The sequence below is a fragment of the Typopeltis vanoorti genome, chromosome 8 (genome assembly GCF_054136105.1).
Source record: "Typopeltis vanoorti isolate ZY-2024b chromosome 8, IOZ_Tvanoo_1.0, whole genome shotgun sequence".
NCBI lineage: Eukaryota > Metazoa > Arthropoda > Arachnida > Uropygi > Thelyphonidae > Typopeltis > Typopeltis vanoorti.
This window is the reverse complement of record NC_143556.1, coordinates 45,772,217-45,791,228: the sequence shown is the minus strand read 5'-3', so window position 1 is coordinate 45,791,228 and position 19,012 is coordinate 45,772,217. Positions and strand designations below refer to the sequence as shown.

General features: G+C 34.8%; 1 protein-coding gene across 9 annotated transcripts in view; it reads left to right on the top strand.

The window, feature by feature from the left end:
• LOC150103963 (bromodomain-containing protein 2-like) overlaps positions 1-19,012 on the top strand; it is a 539,719-nt gene that overhangs the window by 214,328 nt on the left and 306,379 nt on the right. For all 9 annotated transcript variants that reach the window (XR_016548723.1, XM_090397216.1, XM_090397208.1 and 6 more), the window contains one exon: positions 3,691-3,879. Coding sequence is in view for 8 of the 9 variants with exons in the window: in XM_090397216.1 (XP_090253342.1) it covers positions 3,691-3,879 (189 nt within the window). In the remaining variant the exon portion in view is untranslated. The remainder of the gene's footprint in view (positions 1-3,690; positions 3,880-19,012) is intronic.

The following is a 19,012-nucleotide window of genomic DNA, read 5'->3' as shown; positions in this document are numbered from 1 at the left end:
GGTATCGTTATGGAAGATCACCAAGCGAAAAAAGTGCTCTTTCATCGAGACAATGCACCATCCCACACATTGGTCGTCGCAATGGCAAAATTACACTATTTGAGGTTCAAATTGTTTCCACATCCACCATGTTCATTGGACTTGGCCCCTTGTGACCTTTTCTTGTTCCCAAACTTAAAAATTTGGCTCTGTGGGAAAAAATTTTCTCCACACGAGGATGTCACGAAGGCTGTCAATAATTGTTTTGCACAATTTGGCAAATCCTACTTTATAGATGGGATGAAAAAATTGGAAACTTGCTAGACCAAATATGTAGATCTCGATGGAAACTCTGTTGAGAAATAAAGGTGATTTTTTCCAAAAAAAAGTGTTTAACATACTTTTTTTTCCAAACTTTTCAAACAGCCCTTGTAGGTAGGTTGTTTGAAAAGGGAGGTGAATTTTATCTGTCTCAGTTATTGGGGACTTGAAATGGTTTGCTGGTAAAAGTTCTGTTTGTGCACGTTAGCAGTATACTGGATTGTATAAAGCAACTCTTAGTCCACCATTTTGTACCAATCTACTAAATTTACAACCTTTTTTATAAATGGGTGTGGAAATTGTGAACTCGTTTTTCTACAAGAGGGAAGAACATTTGATAACATTTAGGAGTGGTAACAATTCACAAATTGACTACATTTTGACTAGAAGAAAACATCTTAAGGTTGTGACAAATTGTAAAGTAATTCCAACAGATCAAGTGGCATAGCAACACCGACTGCTGTGCGCAGACTTTAAAATAAGATCGAAGATATGAACCTCTGGAAGCCATGGGATGAAGACAATTAAGTGGTTTCGCTTAAAAGAAGAGAGTGTGAGGAATCGTTTTAGGGAGAGGGTGTTAGAGAGGATTTCGGATGGACTGGAAAGTGTACAAGATTGGTGGAAACATAATTCAAAAGTAATCCTGAGCTGTGCAATCGAGGTGCTTGGTGAGACATCTGGAAAGATTAGAGAGCAGAAGGAGGGTTTGTGGTTGAATAATAATGTACAAGTGGCAGTGACAGCTAAGAGGAAGGCAAAGCAGAAGTGGGATGAGTCAAGAGTGGAAGAGGACAGAGAGAGAAAGCAAGAAGCCAAGAGAGTTGTGGCACAGGCGAAGGCATATCAAGATCTGTATGATCAATTAGAATCAAAGGAAGGACAGAGAAAAATTTACCAACTAGCGAAATGTAGAAATAAAGCAGCAAAGGACATCTTACATGTGAGGCAGATAAAGATGCTGAAGGAAGAGTATTATGGATGGATGTGGACATAAGAAACAGATGGAGAATATACTTTGAGGGACTTTTGAATGAGGGAAATGCAAGGACTCACAGAGAAGATGGGCAGCCTTCTGAGGGGATGGTGCAGAACATCAGTAGAGTGGAAGTGACAGAGGCCATAAAGAGGATGAGGAATGGAAAATCAGTGGGCCCTGACAAGATTCCAGTGGAGGCATGAAGGCAATGGGGGGGGGGGGTATTGACCTGCTGTGGGACCTGTTCATGAACGTTTGCCAACAGGAAAATATACCCGAGGAATGGAGAGAGAGTACTCTTGTCCCCATCTACAAGGGTAAAGGGGATGCACAAGACTGTAAAAATTACAGAGGAAAAAAAGTTGATGTCCCACACAATGAAAATCCTAGAAAGGATTCGTGATGGAAGATTGATGAAGGAGGTGGAGATTGCAAAGGAACAATTTGGCTTCATTCGTGGCAGATCAACAACAGATGCTATCTTTGGGTTATGGCAGATGATGGAAAAGTTTCTAGAGAAACAACGGGAGCTACATCTGGCATTATCTGGAGAAAGCATACAATAGAGTGCCAAGGCAAGAAGTCTGGAGGTGTCTGAGGAAGAAGATGGTTCTGGAGAAATATGTCAGGTTGGTGCAGGAGATGTACAGAAATGTGAAGACAAGTGTTTGGACCTGTCTGAGATAGACAGAAAGTTTTCAAGTAACGGTTGGCTTGCATCAAGGGTCAGCATTTAGTCCATTTCTGTTTAACATTGTGATGGAGGAGGTGAGAGAAGATGCACCTTGGACAATGTTGTATGCAGATGACATCTTGCTGTGTGCAGATTCAAGAGAAGAAGCGGGAACTAAACTGGAAAGATGGAGAAAAGTACTGGAAGAGAGGGGTATGAGACTGATCAGAAGTAAGACAGAGTATATGTGTTGCACAGTGGGTGGCAGCCAGGAGACAGACTTGGAGCTGGAAGGAAATGTCATCAGGAAGGTGAGGGACTTTTGATACTTAGGTTCAACAGTGGAAGAAGATGGAGCAGCTGAAAAGGAAGTGGGATGCAGGATACAAGCAGGTTGGAGGAACTGGAGGGAGATAGCTGGAGTGTTATGTGATAAGAGGGTGCCGATCAATCTGAAAAGCAAAATCTATAGGACAGTAGTGAGGCCAGCTATGACATATGCTATAGAAACTATGGCCCTGAGGAAAAATAACAGCAGGATGGAAGTAGCAGAGATGAGAATGCTTAGGTGGATGCATGGTGTGACCAGAAAGGATCGTCTGAGAAATGACTATGTGAGGGGAACAGTGAAAGTTACGAACTTAGGAGCAAAGATACAGGAGGCAAGGTTGAGTTGGTTTGGTCATGTGATGAGGAGGGAGGACGAATATGTGGGAAGAAGGGTCATGCAGCTGGATGTGCAAGGAAGGAGGAAGCATGGGCGGCCAAAGAAGAGATGGAGGGAGCTGGTAGAAGAGGAGGATGTGGTTGAGATGCATCGTCAACAGTGACCCCACTTAAGTGGGAGGAGCTGCAGAAGAAGAAGTGGAAAAAAATAAATTACTCCTTTGACATAGAGGATGGAAATATGATTTAATTTACTTCCTGAGAGAACGAAGACAGTAACTAATAGCATTCATACTGGACTTATTTAAAGGTGAAGCAAGTTTGTTTTAATGGTGCTAGATATTTGACAGGAATTTCACCATGCACTTGTATGTATTTATTTCCCCCAAAATATTAAAAATTGAAATCCTCTCAATTTGATGAAGATTCATGAGATCTAAAAAAACTAGGAAACAAAGGTGATTCCCCTGTTTCAAGAGTAAATTTTGTCTCTGGATGCATATTTTTAATCTTTGTAAAAATAGAACTCTGGTGGATTTGTTCCAAATAGTGAAGATATCAACATATCCTGTGCTCAACAAATACACTCCATCACTGACGCGAGCATGTATTGAAGTAATTTGCCAACTGGGAAAGTAAGAGTAGACATGCATATTAAAGCATGCATAAAATTATTAACACATCTTAGCAAAAGAGGAACTTGACTACATTTGCAAAATCTTTGTAGCCACTGGCTACAATATTCTCTATCCCACCCACCTGCCAGAACAAAGACTACATCAAAATTATTGCCATACCATACATGTAAGGCACATCTGAGAATTAGCAAAAATCCTTTAAAAAAATAACATAAAATAAATAAATAATACAACCTCACAACCACTTACAAACCATATAAAAAAATCAACATCCCTTATTCACTCCACCAAAGAAAGACAGTTTCCTAGACAAGCCAGGTGTTTACCAGGTCTTTTGCAGTTGTAAACTCTTACTATATGCCTTATTTTTAAGTCACTGTTATTGGATTAATTTATATATATATATATATATATATATTTTTTTTTTTTTTTAGGATGTTTTTGAAATGAGGTATGCAAAAATGCCTGATGAGCCATTACCTGCAGAGCCTGTTCAGACAACTCAGGTTGAAAAAGAGTCTAGTAGCCCGAGCACACCATCTAGTTCCTCAAATAGTTCATCAAGTGATTCAGAAGACAGTCAAGATGAAAGAGAAAGAAAACTGCAGCAGTTACAAGAACAGGTATATATACAACTTTGTGAACATTTAGAGAAACAGAAACGTAATTTTTGTTTTATCGAAAATAATGGTGTGTGTGTGTGTGTGTGTGTGTGTGTGTGTGTGTGTGTGTGTGTGTGTGTGTGTGTGTAAACGTAAATGAAATATGAATTCACATGAGGCTGAATACCTTTAAGAAGTTTTGGTTTTGTGTAGAAATTGTTCATTTTTGATTTGAATGATTCGTGTCTGGATAACTGGGAGGAGACCTACACATAAATCATTAAAGGAATGCAGAGAAACTTTGTCTTCAGGCCTGATGTTGGTTCAGATGAGTATTTTCTAACTGGGTTAGTACTTAAATACCTGGACACTGAAAATGGGGATAGGCTGGTAATTTAAAATAGAGAAAATTAATGAATAAGTTCATTAAGTACATTAGCGGCTGTGCGCTTCACAACCATATGCATGGGGAAGGAGTGTCCTAGGTTCAATTCCTGTCTGAGACGTGAGGAGCTGAAGAATCTTCCTCAGTCATAGCCAAGTTAGCCGGTCTTGGGTGTCGACAATAGGGTTTTTTCCTCTGTTTATCCTGGGGTTTTTCATCCCGCAAAGCAGGCAAACCGGCCTTAAGAACTCAACACTACAGGACATAGGATATACAGGGACATAAGGCTGACCACCTTATCCTGCAAACGGTTTGCGGTCCAATGATTAATAAACCCTCAACACTGCAAGGTAAAAGACGGTGAAAGGAAGATGAGATATTAATTGAACTAGTGGTGTTCAATATAAAGCGAGAAGGAAAAAGGAAAATTCGGTTACCTAAATTGATGGGAAGATGCCGTTGTCCTTGAATTTATTAAGGCTTTGGAAATGAAAATTGGAGGAATTTAGCACAAAGGCTAGTAGAAGTTTTTGAAGAAAGCCTGGACCACACATAGGTCTGAAGAGCCAATGATAATGGAAAATAAAGTGAAAAACAGGACATTCTTGTAAATTTCAAATATTATAGTCAGACAATAATTACTAAATAGAATTAGCTATAGTATCCGATGATAAACACAAAAGTAATTTTCTTGAATGGCAGTCAAGTAGTCACATTAGCAAACATCAAATTCCAGAATTATACTGTTACACCATATGTCTGTGGTTCCAGAGAACATTGTTCTAAAGGAGGAGGAATATTTTGCTGTTAGAGAAGGTAATTGGCATAAAGAGGGAAAGTTGGTTCTTCTTGGAGATCTAAACAGTTGAGTGGAAAATGATGAATGCCACCCATATAGCAGTCTTGGAAACATTCCATCATTAAAATGATACAAAGATAGGTAGGCAATTAGAGATGCTACTGATATACATCATTTACAAGATGATTTGAATAGGTTTGGAAGTGTTGGGGGGGGGGGACTATAAAGGCTGTTGATTTAATCTTACTAAGTGCAAAGTTATGTGCTTTGGCTTGATGAGATATTCAATGTCATGTTATAATAAATTTAGTTTAATCCTTTATCCAAGTGTGAGCAAACAAAGTTTGTGCCTGAGAGTATCTTCAGGACTGGAGTAAGGTGGTACAACACCAGGGTGACTCTTTGCAAAGGTGGAGCAAGCTACCAACACTCTTGCTCCACTCTTTACAAAGAGTCGCTCTGGTGTTGTACCACCTTACCCCTGTCCTGAAGATATTTTCAGGCACAAACATTGTTTGCTCACACTTGGATAAAGGATTAAACTAAATTTATTATATTCTAACCAAGTGAAAAATAAACTTTCAAAAAATGCCATGTTATATTGGTAGAATTATGCTTGGAGTAACTGATGAGGCTGGACATCTTGGAGTTATGGTAGACATGATGCAGTTGAAGTTCAAGGGTTACATAGCAAAAATTGCAAATACTACTCAGATGATAATTGTGATGTTTAAATGAATATTAAAATATATTAATTTTAACATGTGGAAGTCATTTTGACTCTTTACAAGACTTTGATCTGACCCCAACTTGGATACTGTTGTGTACAGGTGTTCTGCTAGTGAAAGAAGTCACATGACCCAGTTCTGAGTATAATTAATACATCGAGTTGTGAATTTCCTTACAAGAAGAAGACATACAATAACACACTTTACTACATTATAATGAAAACATTTATACTGTAAATACCCACTAGATATCTAACAACAAAAAAATCAAAAAAGAATAAGAGGCAGACAGCAGGGAGATTTTCAACTAGTGTGGCCTTTCTTATATTTCTTATGTTAGCTGGCCTGGTTGGCCGAATGGATAGCATATCTGCTCTTCAGCCAAAATGATGCATAAGCAGTTAAAGAAAATTGTAAACAATATGCCTGTACAAAAATTAGGTTCCACCAAGCAGCATCTACATAGAAACAGAATTGCTGCAGGGGGCACAGCAACACACAATGTTATAGTAGTACAAAAATTGTCAAGAATGATAATGAGCTTTCCTTAATGGATAACACAATCCCACTGAGAATATTTGAAATGCAATAAAATTAGATGTTTATGAAAGAAGCCGAATGCTAGCAAATCTGATAAAACGCAGGAATTCATGATGTCCACCTTGTATGCAGAAAAGGGCAGCTGAATCGAAACACGTTACAGCCAATAGCTTAGCAAGAGATCAGACAACATGACTGTCATTTTAACATGTATAGGATTGTTCCTTTTAGCACTTTTCAAATAGGTTCTGGATTCATTGGCCATTTCTTGTTATGGCCATTTTGGTCTTATGTATGAACATGATTTTGTCTTGTTCTATATGTTCTCCATTCAGGATGTAGCTGATGTTTCAGTTGCTTCTTTTTGTTGCTGATTTTCATGCCAAATTTATTGCAGGAGTTATTTAATTCATTTACAAAATTTTGCAAACTTCTACTCGATTTATTTAGGAGTATAACATGCTCTACATGAAGCAGAGCTGCGATATCCAATTTTGATATCAGGCATAATCCCATTTCGTTCCTTTATAACATGATCTGTACAGATGATTAATAACAATAGAGATAATACCCTTATCTTACACCTGATTTCACATTAAACCACTTTCCTGTATCTTCTTCATTGTAACTGCTTGCATATAATTCAGATAAGACTGTATTAGTATAATATTCACTCATCACCTTATTTTTGAACAGATTTTCTCTTGGCACGTTACCATATCCTATTTCCATGATTTTTCAGATCTGATCCTGACAAAGTTCTTCATATTTCTGTTTTCCAATTTTTCTTAGCCTTTTCTCAGATTCTATTAATCTTACTTGGAAATTCCTCTGTACTTCAAATTCTATTTTTTTCCCCTGTTTATAGAAGGATACTAAGAGAGCGCTTTACTCCAATCATCTGCAATTTAACCCTCTGATCATGCCTTCAGAATTATGAAGTACAGCCACTGAAAATTTTTTTACCTCTACATTTGACTTTCTAGTTGAATATCATTACTCCAGCTTCCTTTCCACATTGCAGGTTTTTGTTGGCTCTACCTACCCCCTGTATTGAGATGTACCACTTGCATTCCTCTGCTATTGTTCTATCTCTTCATGTTTTATTTTGTATTTCAAAGCTTTAGACATCTAAAAGATCTTTACCTCTAATTTTCATTTCACTTTTACCTTAAATTATTTTTACAATTTTATTCTCTACCTTTTTTTTTTTAATAGCCTCCAGGACATTTTGCTATCTTCGTGATATTTATCATCTACATTCTCTCCAGACTTCACTTGACTTTTGTTTATCTATCTTTTGCCATTGCTTCGCTTACCTTTTTTCTGAGTTTGCTCAGAGCACATGGTGACATACTTGCTAGGAACTTTTGATATACTTTATTCTTTTTCTTGATTGCCTCCTTAACCTCCTAAGTCTAGTATGGAGTTCTAATTTTTCTATCCTTATATCCTCACAACATGTCTCCTCTGGCTGAATCAGTTTTTCTTGAGGATATTCCACTGAGTCTTCAAGGTTTGGGTTCTTCAAACTATCATTTTTTTTCCTTGGAAAATATTTGTTTATTTGAGTCTACATTTCATCCAGGAACACTACACTAATTTATTTTTAAAACTTTTTTACTTTTCAGTAATAGAAATAGCATATCTTGTTTCTACAAGATATGCTATTTCTACAAACTATTTTGGTAGGAAGAATTGATGGCAAAGGAACTAGAGGAAGAAAAAGAATATCATGGTTTGACAACATCAAGACGTGGACAGGAAAGAGCAGTGCACAACTGCTCAGATTAGCACAAGAACGCAGTTTGTTCGCCAAGATGGTCACTGACCTTCGATAGAAGATAGCACAATAATAATAAGAAGAAGATATCTTGTTTGTTGATGGAGATGTCTCAGTTTATAGCCAAAAGCAAATTTACAATTAATATAAAATTTATTAAGGGTAGTTAAGACATACAAATGTATGTCAGTTAAGACATACATTTGTATGTCTGAATGACACAAATGTACAATGGCTATATGAACAAAGAATTAACCAATATCTAGATAAAATAAAACAAAATGAAGAAACAGAAATAGAATGGCTTAATATAAAAACGATACTAAATGCAGCAGCAAATGAAAGCTTAGGAAAGACCAAAAAATTCAATAAAATAAAAAAACTGAAGATCTAGGATGATACAATCAAAGAAATAATTAAAAAGAAAAAAGAAGCCTATCACAAATCGTTAAGCAGTAAAAGATTAGAAGATGAAATAGAATATAAAAGAATAAGAGCCATAGCTAAAAGAGAAGTCAGAAAAAGACATAGAGAATCATAGAATAAATTTGTTTCTAATTTAGAACATGATTTATATAAAATAAGACCCAATGTATATAAGATTTTGAAACACCTAAATGCAGATACCAAAGAAAACATAAAATTAAACACTGAATTAAAATTAGAAGAATTTCTAAATTACTACACAGAACTGTGGACAGACAAATATTTTAAAAAAAGACAACTGGCAAACAATTAATGAAAAGGAAATAACTGAAGAAGAATTAGAAATCAGCCTGAAAGAAACAAACGGAATATCACCTGGAGAAGATAAGCTAGGTTCAGAACTATATAAATATGCAGGAACAAGATTCAAAAAAAGACTCTTATTATTTTTAAACAAAATTTACTCAACTGGTATCTCCCCAATAGAATGGAAAAAAGCAATTGTGATTCCTATCTTTAAGAAAGGTAATAGAGATGACCCTAAAAACTATAGAGGTATCAGTATACTAAATTCCTGCTACAAAATATATAGCAGAATCTTAAATATCAAACTAATGAAATATTCCGAAAACTTTATTCTAGAGGTACAGAATGGATTTAGAAAAGGACGATCATGTATAGACCCAGCCTTTTGCCTAAAATTAATAGTAGAGAAAAGAAGAGAATATAATTTGGAAATGCATATTGCATTTATTGACTTTGAAAAAGCATTTGACAAAGTTAAAAGAAACATATTATTTAACATATTAAAAGAAAGACAAATACCAAATAATATCCTGAAAGCTGTCATAAGTATATATGAAAATAATCAAATACAAATAAGATTAAATCATGAGCTATCATATACAAGAGAGATAAACCAAGGGGTCCGACAGGGATGTCCCCTCTCAGCAACTCTTTTTAATATCTACTTAAATGAAATAATAATAAAATGGAGTAAAAATTTACATCAAGGAATTAAACTTTCACCTACAGTTAACTTAAACACGCTCCTCTTTGCAGAAGAGCAAATAATAATTACAAATTCTGAAGATAATTTACAGAAAGCTATTTTAAATCTAAATGAGATATCCAAAGATTATGGTATGATAATATCAACGGAAAAATCAAAAACTATGGCCTTTAAAGGACAAGATCCAGCAAGAACTAAAATAGTATTAGATAACAAGATCTTAGAACAGGTGAATTCATTTTACTGCCTAGGATGTATGATCACTTATGAAAATGAAAAAGATATAAACATAAAAATTGCAAAATATTTAAAAATAACAGGAGTAATTAACTCTATATTTAAACCAAACCTAGTTCAAAAACAAACCAGGCTAAAAGTATACAATACATTAGCCCTACCGGTCTTAATGTATGGAAGCGAAATCTGGACAATAAAACAAAAAGACAAACAAAGATTAACAACAGCAGAAATGAAGTTTATGAGAAAAACTGCAAAGTATACCCTATTTGATCACAAAAGAAACGAAGATATTATGAAAGAATTAAACCAAGAACCAGTAATAGAAAAAATTAAAAAATATAAACATAAATGGATGGAACACGTTCAAAGAATGAAAACAGAAAGATTAGCAAAACAAGCCTTAAAGTACAAACCATTAGGAAAAAGAAAACCAGGACGTCCTCTTAAACGATTCAACGATGACTTCTAAGGCCGGAACAGGCCACGCTAGGTCTAAATCCTTGATACATATGATGATGATGATGAGTTAAGACATACCTGGTATGCAATTTCAGAAGGCGTGGATGGCAATATATTTGGAGATGAACTTGACGAGTTGAAACTTATAATGTGAGAAAGATGTTGAGAACAAAGCTCAGTTATGTGAATATATATATATATATATATATATATATTCATTTTTGTAAATTAACTGACTTAAACCCGAGAATTATAACACAATGACATTTATTTGAAAAAAACGCAACATGTTTCGTCAAAAATGACTTCTTCAGGCGATAAGAACATAGAAAGATAACAAAAGACACTTAAATTAACATTGACACACTCTAAAGCTATACAATTATAAAGCCGTAATATTCGACTGTAAATTAGTTATCATGAGCTTGAACTACAGTCTGAGTTAAAGTTCTATTGTTGTACACCTGTGCGTGTGTGGAATCACGTGATCTCCAGTATCTAATAGTAGAGTTGAAAGAGTCTGCCAAATTATAGCTAAGATTATTATTCAAATGAAAAGGGTCTAAGGTGATTTCCCTTGACTCGACAATGCAGCGCTCTATTTCATCATGGCTGATGTGTAGGTTTGAAGTCAATGTCCAATTTATTTCATGTTGGTGGCCTTCATTGTTCGTGTTTATTGAAAGCAGGACATGGCCCGACAGAGCAGTTGCTCTGGTTCTCTTATAAGCAATGTCTCTCTGATGCTCTTCGAGACGTAGTAAGATAGATTTCTCTGTCTGCCCATAGTAAGGCTTTCCGCATTCACAAGTGACCTTGTATACACCTGGGAATTGTAGAAGGTTGTGAGGTTGTTTATAGTTGTTGAAGCGTGATATTATTTTTGGCAGAGTCGAGAAGCACGTTTTTATGTTAAACTTCTTTAGAATTCTGCTCAGCTTTTTGGATAGTGTGCTGATATATGGCAAGACGATATGACCTTTGGAGTCGTCCTGTGTCTCTACGTTGTTACGTTGATGGCGGGATAATTGGTTGTTAATACTTTTTAGAGAGTAGCCATTGTTTTTAAAGGTCCATTTTAAAGGGGGGCAGAATGCAAGTAATCTGCTATGTAGATATTGCAGTCGCTAATGTTCCAAGATGAAATGACAGATCCAATGTTGCAGGTATTGCGGCCGTGATTAACAGCTAAACTTATAAACAACATTATGCCATAGTAGTACATCAGTGTGCAGTATTGTTGTTTATTTTAGTATATTTTGTATTTTGTTGCTTCTGATGAATACAATTATCTAATCAGAAATGTTGAACATATGTTTTTGATGGCTTTGAAAATATGGTGAATGTATGAGAATTTTAGAATGGTGTAGAGTTTATTTAAGTTGCTTTGGGAAAGGGGTATATGATTTTGGGCAGTGTGATTACCGTAATCTGTTAAATGTTGGGGTATTGTAATTATAGAAGCTCCCAGAAGTATGTTTTTTTTTGGTTTAAAGCAGTGATTGAGGAAGTGTAAGTATAGATGAACAGTGTTAAAAATAACTGATATTTTTGATACATTTCTCTTTTTGTCTCATCCCTGCTGTAAGAAGTAGTTTCCAACGTTTGTAGATGTGTTGTATATCTTAGTGGTAATATAATAGTCAGATCAGCTGAAAGTTACACTTAAGAAGTTTTTGGATTAATCTTCTTCATATTTAATGGAGTATTTTAGTCTGTGGCTAAATGCATTTAAATAAAAAATGAGTTTTTGTATAGCATTGTTATTACCAGTACATTGGACATCATCAATCTGTCTACTGTAGTAAGAAATGCCAAGGGTGAGGAAGAAAGATTTCATAGATTTTCATACGAAATTTGTTATTTGGTTGAATGAACTGTGTGTAAAAGTTGTACAAGTTTTATGCTTGAAAGTGTTTGTGGCATGTGTACTTATTTGATTTTACATATAATTATGATATAAAATAAAATTAGACAAATTTTTAACAATACAGAATGTGTATAAACATATTTATACACATTCTTAAATTAAAGATTGGATTTTTATTTATTTATTCATTCATTTATTTTTACATAATTGGAGTTCCAAATTAGTGTTCCCAATTTAAAATCAATTCCAAATGCTCATGAGCCAATCTAAGTGAGTATTTTACATTTTTGAGTAATACTGTTTGCATAAAGTAAGTAGCTGAGTTTAATAATTCCCCAGTAATGTGCTTCAAAGGTTAATGCCACTTCTTTCATAATGTGATCCACATAGATAACAGATAGCAGTGAAAATATCATACAAGCTTGCGTTCTCCAGAGACATCAAGTTCCGGTTCATTCTTCAGTTTAAAGAATGAAACTGTCTCACTAGTGAGATAGACTGTACTGTTGTATAAAATGTTCTATTTATGCTTATATATATCAGTGGTATCACATTCCCATTTAGGTATGCTGTTGTGTGGCTTATGCAACCCACACTACAAAATTCATGTCATTTGGACCATATGATTGCATTTTTATCAATGCATGAAAGTTTTAAGAGTGCATAGCACATCAGCACTTATAGTACTTAATTGGCCCAATGCAATTATTATTATTATATGGGCACCTGTAATTTTTTCATGTAGTACTGTCATATCCTGTACACCCCTTGAGGGTACATGGCAGGAATTTGATGATGATGATGATATGGGCACCTCCATGAAGTCCGAAGTATCATTACCGGAGATCCAATATATCCACATAATCTATCATACTTCTCCTTGAACCCATTAACAGACAAAGCACTCACAACTGACTCTAGCAAAACCCATTCCACTTATTCAACTCTAAAAGCAAAAAATAGTCCTCACACCCTACTAATGACAGCTTTATCCAACTTCCAGGGGTGACCACTTGTTCTGGTCCTTCTAACCAAGTTTGAAACATTTCCTCTGCGTCTATCCTATAAAAACCTTTATGCAACTTAAATGTTTCTCTCATATCCTTTCTTTTTCTCCTATCAACCAACTTCTGCAATCCATACACACCTTCAGTCTATCCTCATAGGGAATATTCCATAGGCCACTCACCTCGAAATCCTCTCCACCACTTCCTCATCCCAAAGAAACCCAGTGGACCAGACTTGAGCACAGTAATCCAGATGTGGGCATATCAAGGCCTTAGAAAGAGGAATAACAACTTCCTCATCTCTTATCTCTACTTGTTAATGTGTTTTAATAACCAAGTAATCTTATGTGTGATCTTAGCAATATTTTCTCTAAACTTTAACTCTCTGTTTGTCTCCAACTATAAATCCCTAGGTTCATCATTTCCTGGAGTACAGTGCCATCAACATGATACATAGCTTATAATCTATTTATCCCACAATGGAAAACTTTGCTTTTTCTCTACATTAAACTGACACCCATTAAATAGGTTATCAGTATTAACATACTGATAGCCTATTTAAATCATCCCTTAAGCCCTCCACATTGCCTTGATTAACTATTACTCTTTATTAATTAATCTGCAAATGCCTAATTTTACATCATCAGCAAACTGAATTCTTTCAGATTATTTCCTATATCATTTATGTCCAAGGCATGGTCTTCTAGACCTGATTGCCCATAGTTATGGCAGCAGATCCATTTTTTGTATTCTACGATGCAGATCTTCCAGTCTGACCTTAATATGATAATTTGCAAAGAGAAGGAAGTAAACATTTGGAATAGAGAGGTGGGGGGGGGGGGGAATTGGATCCTTACAACAACAGAAAAGGAAAACCAGTTTCAAATGAGGTTTTAAAGCGGTTCACAGATTATATTTTGTCAAAGTTCTAGCTGTTTTTTTCTGAATTGCCCCTGATATAAGAAATAGTAATGGTTTTACTGTAGTCTCTATGTTGAGAGGATGGAAGAGACAGATAAGTTGTAGATTTTTTGCTATCGTAACCATTGCACAGGAAGGTTTGATAAATAAAGACAAGTTCTGTAAGGAAAACTTAAGTGTAACGAAGGTTGGAGACTCTGTTGACAAGGGTTTTCCGACCTCATATTGTTGAGAAGGAGGATGGTGGGAAAGTTTATGCATTTACCTGCTTGGGCAGATAGGTTTTCAATAAACCGAGAAAGAAATGGGACCATTGGGCAGACTGGTGATTAGAGCATTTTTAAAAAAAAAAAGCTAGTATCTTTTTTCTTTTTCAATAGTGAACTGGATTCTGGAGTGTTGACTGTTGAGGTCAAAGAGGAAAGAGTCTAATGTGTCTGAGCCATGTTGCTATATAAAGAACTTCTTCTTATTGTGCTATCTTCTATCGAAGGTCAGCGACCATCTTGGCGAACAAACTGCGCTCTTGTGCTAATCTGAGCAGTTGTGCACTGCTCTTTCCTGTCCACGTCTTGATGTTGTCAAACCATGATATTCTTTTTCTTCCTCTAGTTCCTTTGCCATCAATTCTTCCTATCAAAATAGTTTGTAGAAGTTGGTATTTGCTGTTTCTCATGATGTGGCCAAGATATGATGTTTTTCGTTTCTTGATTATTTGTACAAGATGTTTAGCTTTGCGAATGGATTTTAAGACATCTTCATTGGTAATTTTTTCTGTCCATGATATCTTTAGCATTATTCTGTATAGCCACATCTCAAAGGCTTCGATTTTCTTGATGGTTGTCGTCTTTAATGTCCGTGTTTCAACTCCATAGAGCAGAATAGACCACATGTAGCATTTCAGCATTCGGCATCTGACTTCCATGTTTAGGTCTTTATTGCAGAATAGTGTTCTCATTTTCATGAAGGACTGCCGTGCAACTTGAATCCTTGTCTTTATATCTATTTCTGGATCCCACCGTTCATTAAGCCAGCAACCGAGATATTTATATCTTGACACTTGATCAATATTTTTCCAATTGAGTGTCAGTTTCATTGATGAGGCTATGTCGTGACGTTGTTTTCTTCTTGTTGTGTTCGAATCCGCCATCTTGTTACAAGTCACTTTCATAAAATAAAACACAACTAATTGTAAATTGATCACTAATCCAAGGGTAGAGAAATTTCTGTATACTGCGCCACTCTATCCTTAGATAAGTCTATATGAAATAGTAGGATCAATTCAAAGTTAGTTAGCAGTCCTTTCATTCATTTAGGCCGAAGTATTTATTTTCTTTCTGGGATTCCCGCTAGATTCGAATTTTTGTGTACGGTGCAGTAAAAAGAAATTCAGGCAAATACAATAGTTAGATTAACAAATGAAGCATTTAATATAGTTCATATAACACATACATAAATTTTACTTCTAATTCTTAATAACAAGTCAAACATTAAGTCAAGTTAATCACATTAGCACAATCTTAAAAGTCTTCACATGCACTTTCTCAGCTTCTGGATTACAAAGTTTCTACACTTAAATATAATAGAACATCCAATCTAATCAGTTTTCACACATTTCTCAGTCATGCTATAAGTTCAAAGTATCACAGGCACTAATAGCTGAAAAATATCTTTCAAAAATTCTTATCTCCAACTCTCAATCACGAAGAGTTTCCACAGTTAAAGTTAGGTTAAGCATAGCGTAATTAACACAATTCTTCAAGCAATGAAATAAAACACTATGAAAGACCTTACCGGAAATAGTGCCTAGTACATCAATTATGTTGTGAGCAAACTTTTGGAATTTATTTATCTTACTTAAAAAAAAAAAAAAAAAAAAAAAAAAAAAACATCTACAAGACTTATCCACAGTTATACTTAAAGCACTATCAATCGCACTTCAGAATTCTGGACATCAATTACAGGGTACTTCAACTATCCTTGTTACCACTCATAAACTTATTAAAACACTGTGAGGTTCTTTTTAAGGCAAATCAGAAATAAGCCACAATTCTATATCAGCTGGGTTTATTCAGAATTCTTCCTTGAATGTTCAGCTTTTTACTTTATCCGATTGTAGCTTTAATTTTCCTTCTATTATTTTGCTGATTTCACTTTCAGCTAACTATAAAATTCGTTACGTTCTTGCTCACTTATAAAAATCATCCACTTAACTCCTACCCTTAAGAACCTTTTATTTACTTCTACTTCTTTATTTTATCACCCTGCTTCCTCTCACTTCCAAGTTTCCGTCCCAACTCTTACTTTTTATATATATATATTTTTTTATTCTCTCTTTAGCCCACGCTCTGTTCCACTCGCGCTCGTTTATTTCACGCGTCTCCATGACAACAGACAAACATAAACATTCTCGCCAATGTTAGATAAGGCTATACTACTACATTGAGTCATTATATACCGTTAAGCTTTATACACAAATAGGAATAATTAGAATATTTGCTTTTCAATAAATAAGTAGTTAATATTGCAAATACAAGTTTTTATAATATTGACATAACAATAAATAGAATAGCTTAATATTTAATACAGAATCTAATTACCATTAACACATTTCTTTGATTAAATAATTAAATATTTGACATAATTAAGGTAGTTATATGATATCAAATTATAATTTACGTTATTTACATTAAATAATATTTACAAACGCAGCCTTTGTGATGGAAAATCATGTTGGATTCTGAATCAAATAACATTTATTCTATTTTCTACATAATCAGAATCCAACAGCTGGATGTTTGCTGATGATCATGTATTTTGTCTTGTTGATGTTTATATTTATTCCCATTCTTTGGCTTTCTATGTATACTCTGTCATTGAGTTTTTGGAGATCCATAATATTATCTGCAATTAGCACGGTGTCATCTGCATATCGAAGGTTGTTAACAATCTTTCCATTTATTGCGATTCCCTCTGAACATTCTTCCAATGCTTTTTTAAAGATTACCTCTGCATATATGTTGAACAGGAGTGGTGAGAGCACACATCCTTGTCTCATTCCTCTTTTGATGTTAATATCACTGGTGGTAATGTTGTCTAATTGAACGGTAGCTGACTGATTCCAATACAAATTTGTTATTAGTCTTATGTCTTGTTCGTCTAGCCTTATTTGTTGAAGGACTTCTATTAAGTTAGTGTGTCTGACTTTGTCGAATGCTTTTTCAAAATCTATGAAACACATAAAGACAGATTTCTGTTTTTCTATGCATTTTTGTATCAATATTTGGGTACAGAAAAGGGCCTCTCTAGTACCAAAACCATTCCGAAAGCCAAATTGTGTTTCACTTAGAGTTTCTTCACTTTTTCTATAAATATGATTCTGAATTACTTTCAAAAATATTTTTAATGTTTGGCTCATTAGACTAATAAGTCGGAAGTCACCACAGGAATTTGCTTTGGGTTTCTTTGGGACAGTCATAAATGTAGATTTGAGCCAATCTGATGGAAATTCATCACTTTCATATATTTTATTAAATAGTTTTTCAAGAAGTTTGATGTTATCTGGTTCTATTAATTTTAAAAATTCTGTTTGCACACCATCTGGTCCACTGGCTTTTCCTGTTTTACTTGTTCGTATAGCATTCTCTATTTCGCATTTCATGATTACTGGTCCTTGAATGTTATCTTTTATATTTATAGGCTTCTGTCTAGAATCATTGAAAAGTTCTGTTACATATTTTATCCAAATCTGTGCTTTATTCTCTTCTTCTAGAACTATTTATCCATTTTCGTCTCTTAAAGACACTATTTGCTTTTTCCTCAGTTTTCCAGAAATTTCGTTGATTTTCTTATACAGATTGAAATTATCATGTTTCTTCTGAAGCAGTTCAATTTCGGTACATAAATTTTTCATCCAATTTTCCTTGGCTTCTTTTATTTTTTTCTTGATATGTGTTTCTGTATACCTGGCAAGGTCTTTGTTTTTGTACATTCTTCTTGTATCAATAAGAGAAAGAATCTCATCTGTCATCCATTCCTGTTGTTTTATATTATTCACATAACCTACTTCTTCAATACTTGTTGTTACAATGGCATTCTTTAAGCTATTCCAAAGAGATTCCACACTTTTATTTTCTTCTATGTTAATCTGTTGTAATCGCAGGTTAAGCTGTGTCTTGGCACTTTTATTTATGTTCGGGTCTTTCAGTTTTTCTACATCAATTTTCTTTTTCTTCTTTTGTGATTTTTTAGCTGATTTTAATCTAAGACGTACTTCTGCAACCATGGCATTGTGGTCTGATGAGCTATCTGCTCCAGGATAAGTCTTTGCACTCTTTATACTATTGTGGAATCTTTTATTTATCCGTATATAATCAATTTGATTTCTGACAATGTTATGTTGGTTATCTTGAGGCGATTTCCAAGTGTACAGTCTTCTGGGTGGAAGTTTAAACCAGGTATTTGCTATTGTTAGATCTTCTTCCTGACAGAACAGGACTAGGCGATCTCCTTTGTCGTTTCTGGTGCCTAAGCCATGTTCGCCAACAATTTCTCCATCACCCCCTCTTCCCACTTTTGCATTAAAGTCACCCATCACTATGTTTATATCATGTTTCTTTGTTAGGTTTTTAATCACTTTTAGGTGTTCATAAAACTCTGCAACATCTTCTTCACTTTTGTCAGCTGTGGGTGCATAAGCTTGGATGATATTTATGTTAATGGGGTTTCCCTTAAGTTGTAACAGCATTATCCTTTCAGAAAATGGAATCCATAGATTGAGACTGGTAGTATCAAGAGCATTTTTTTCAAAATGCTTCATATAGAAATTGGTGAGAGGAGAGAATCCATGGTAGTACCTTCTAATCTGTTTATATAATTTATCCTTCCAGGAGAAGAAACCAGTATAGATAGCAAAATTGTTTTATTTGTTTAATTGTTTTATTTCTGACACATCTCTCAGATCCATAAACTAATTTAGTGTTCT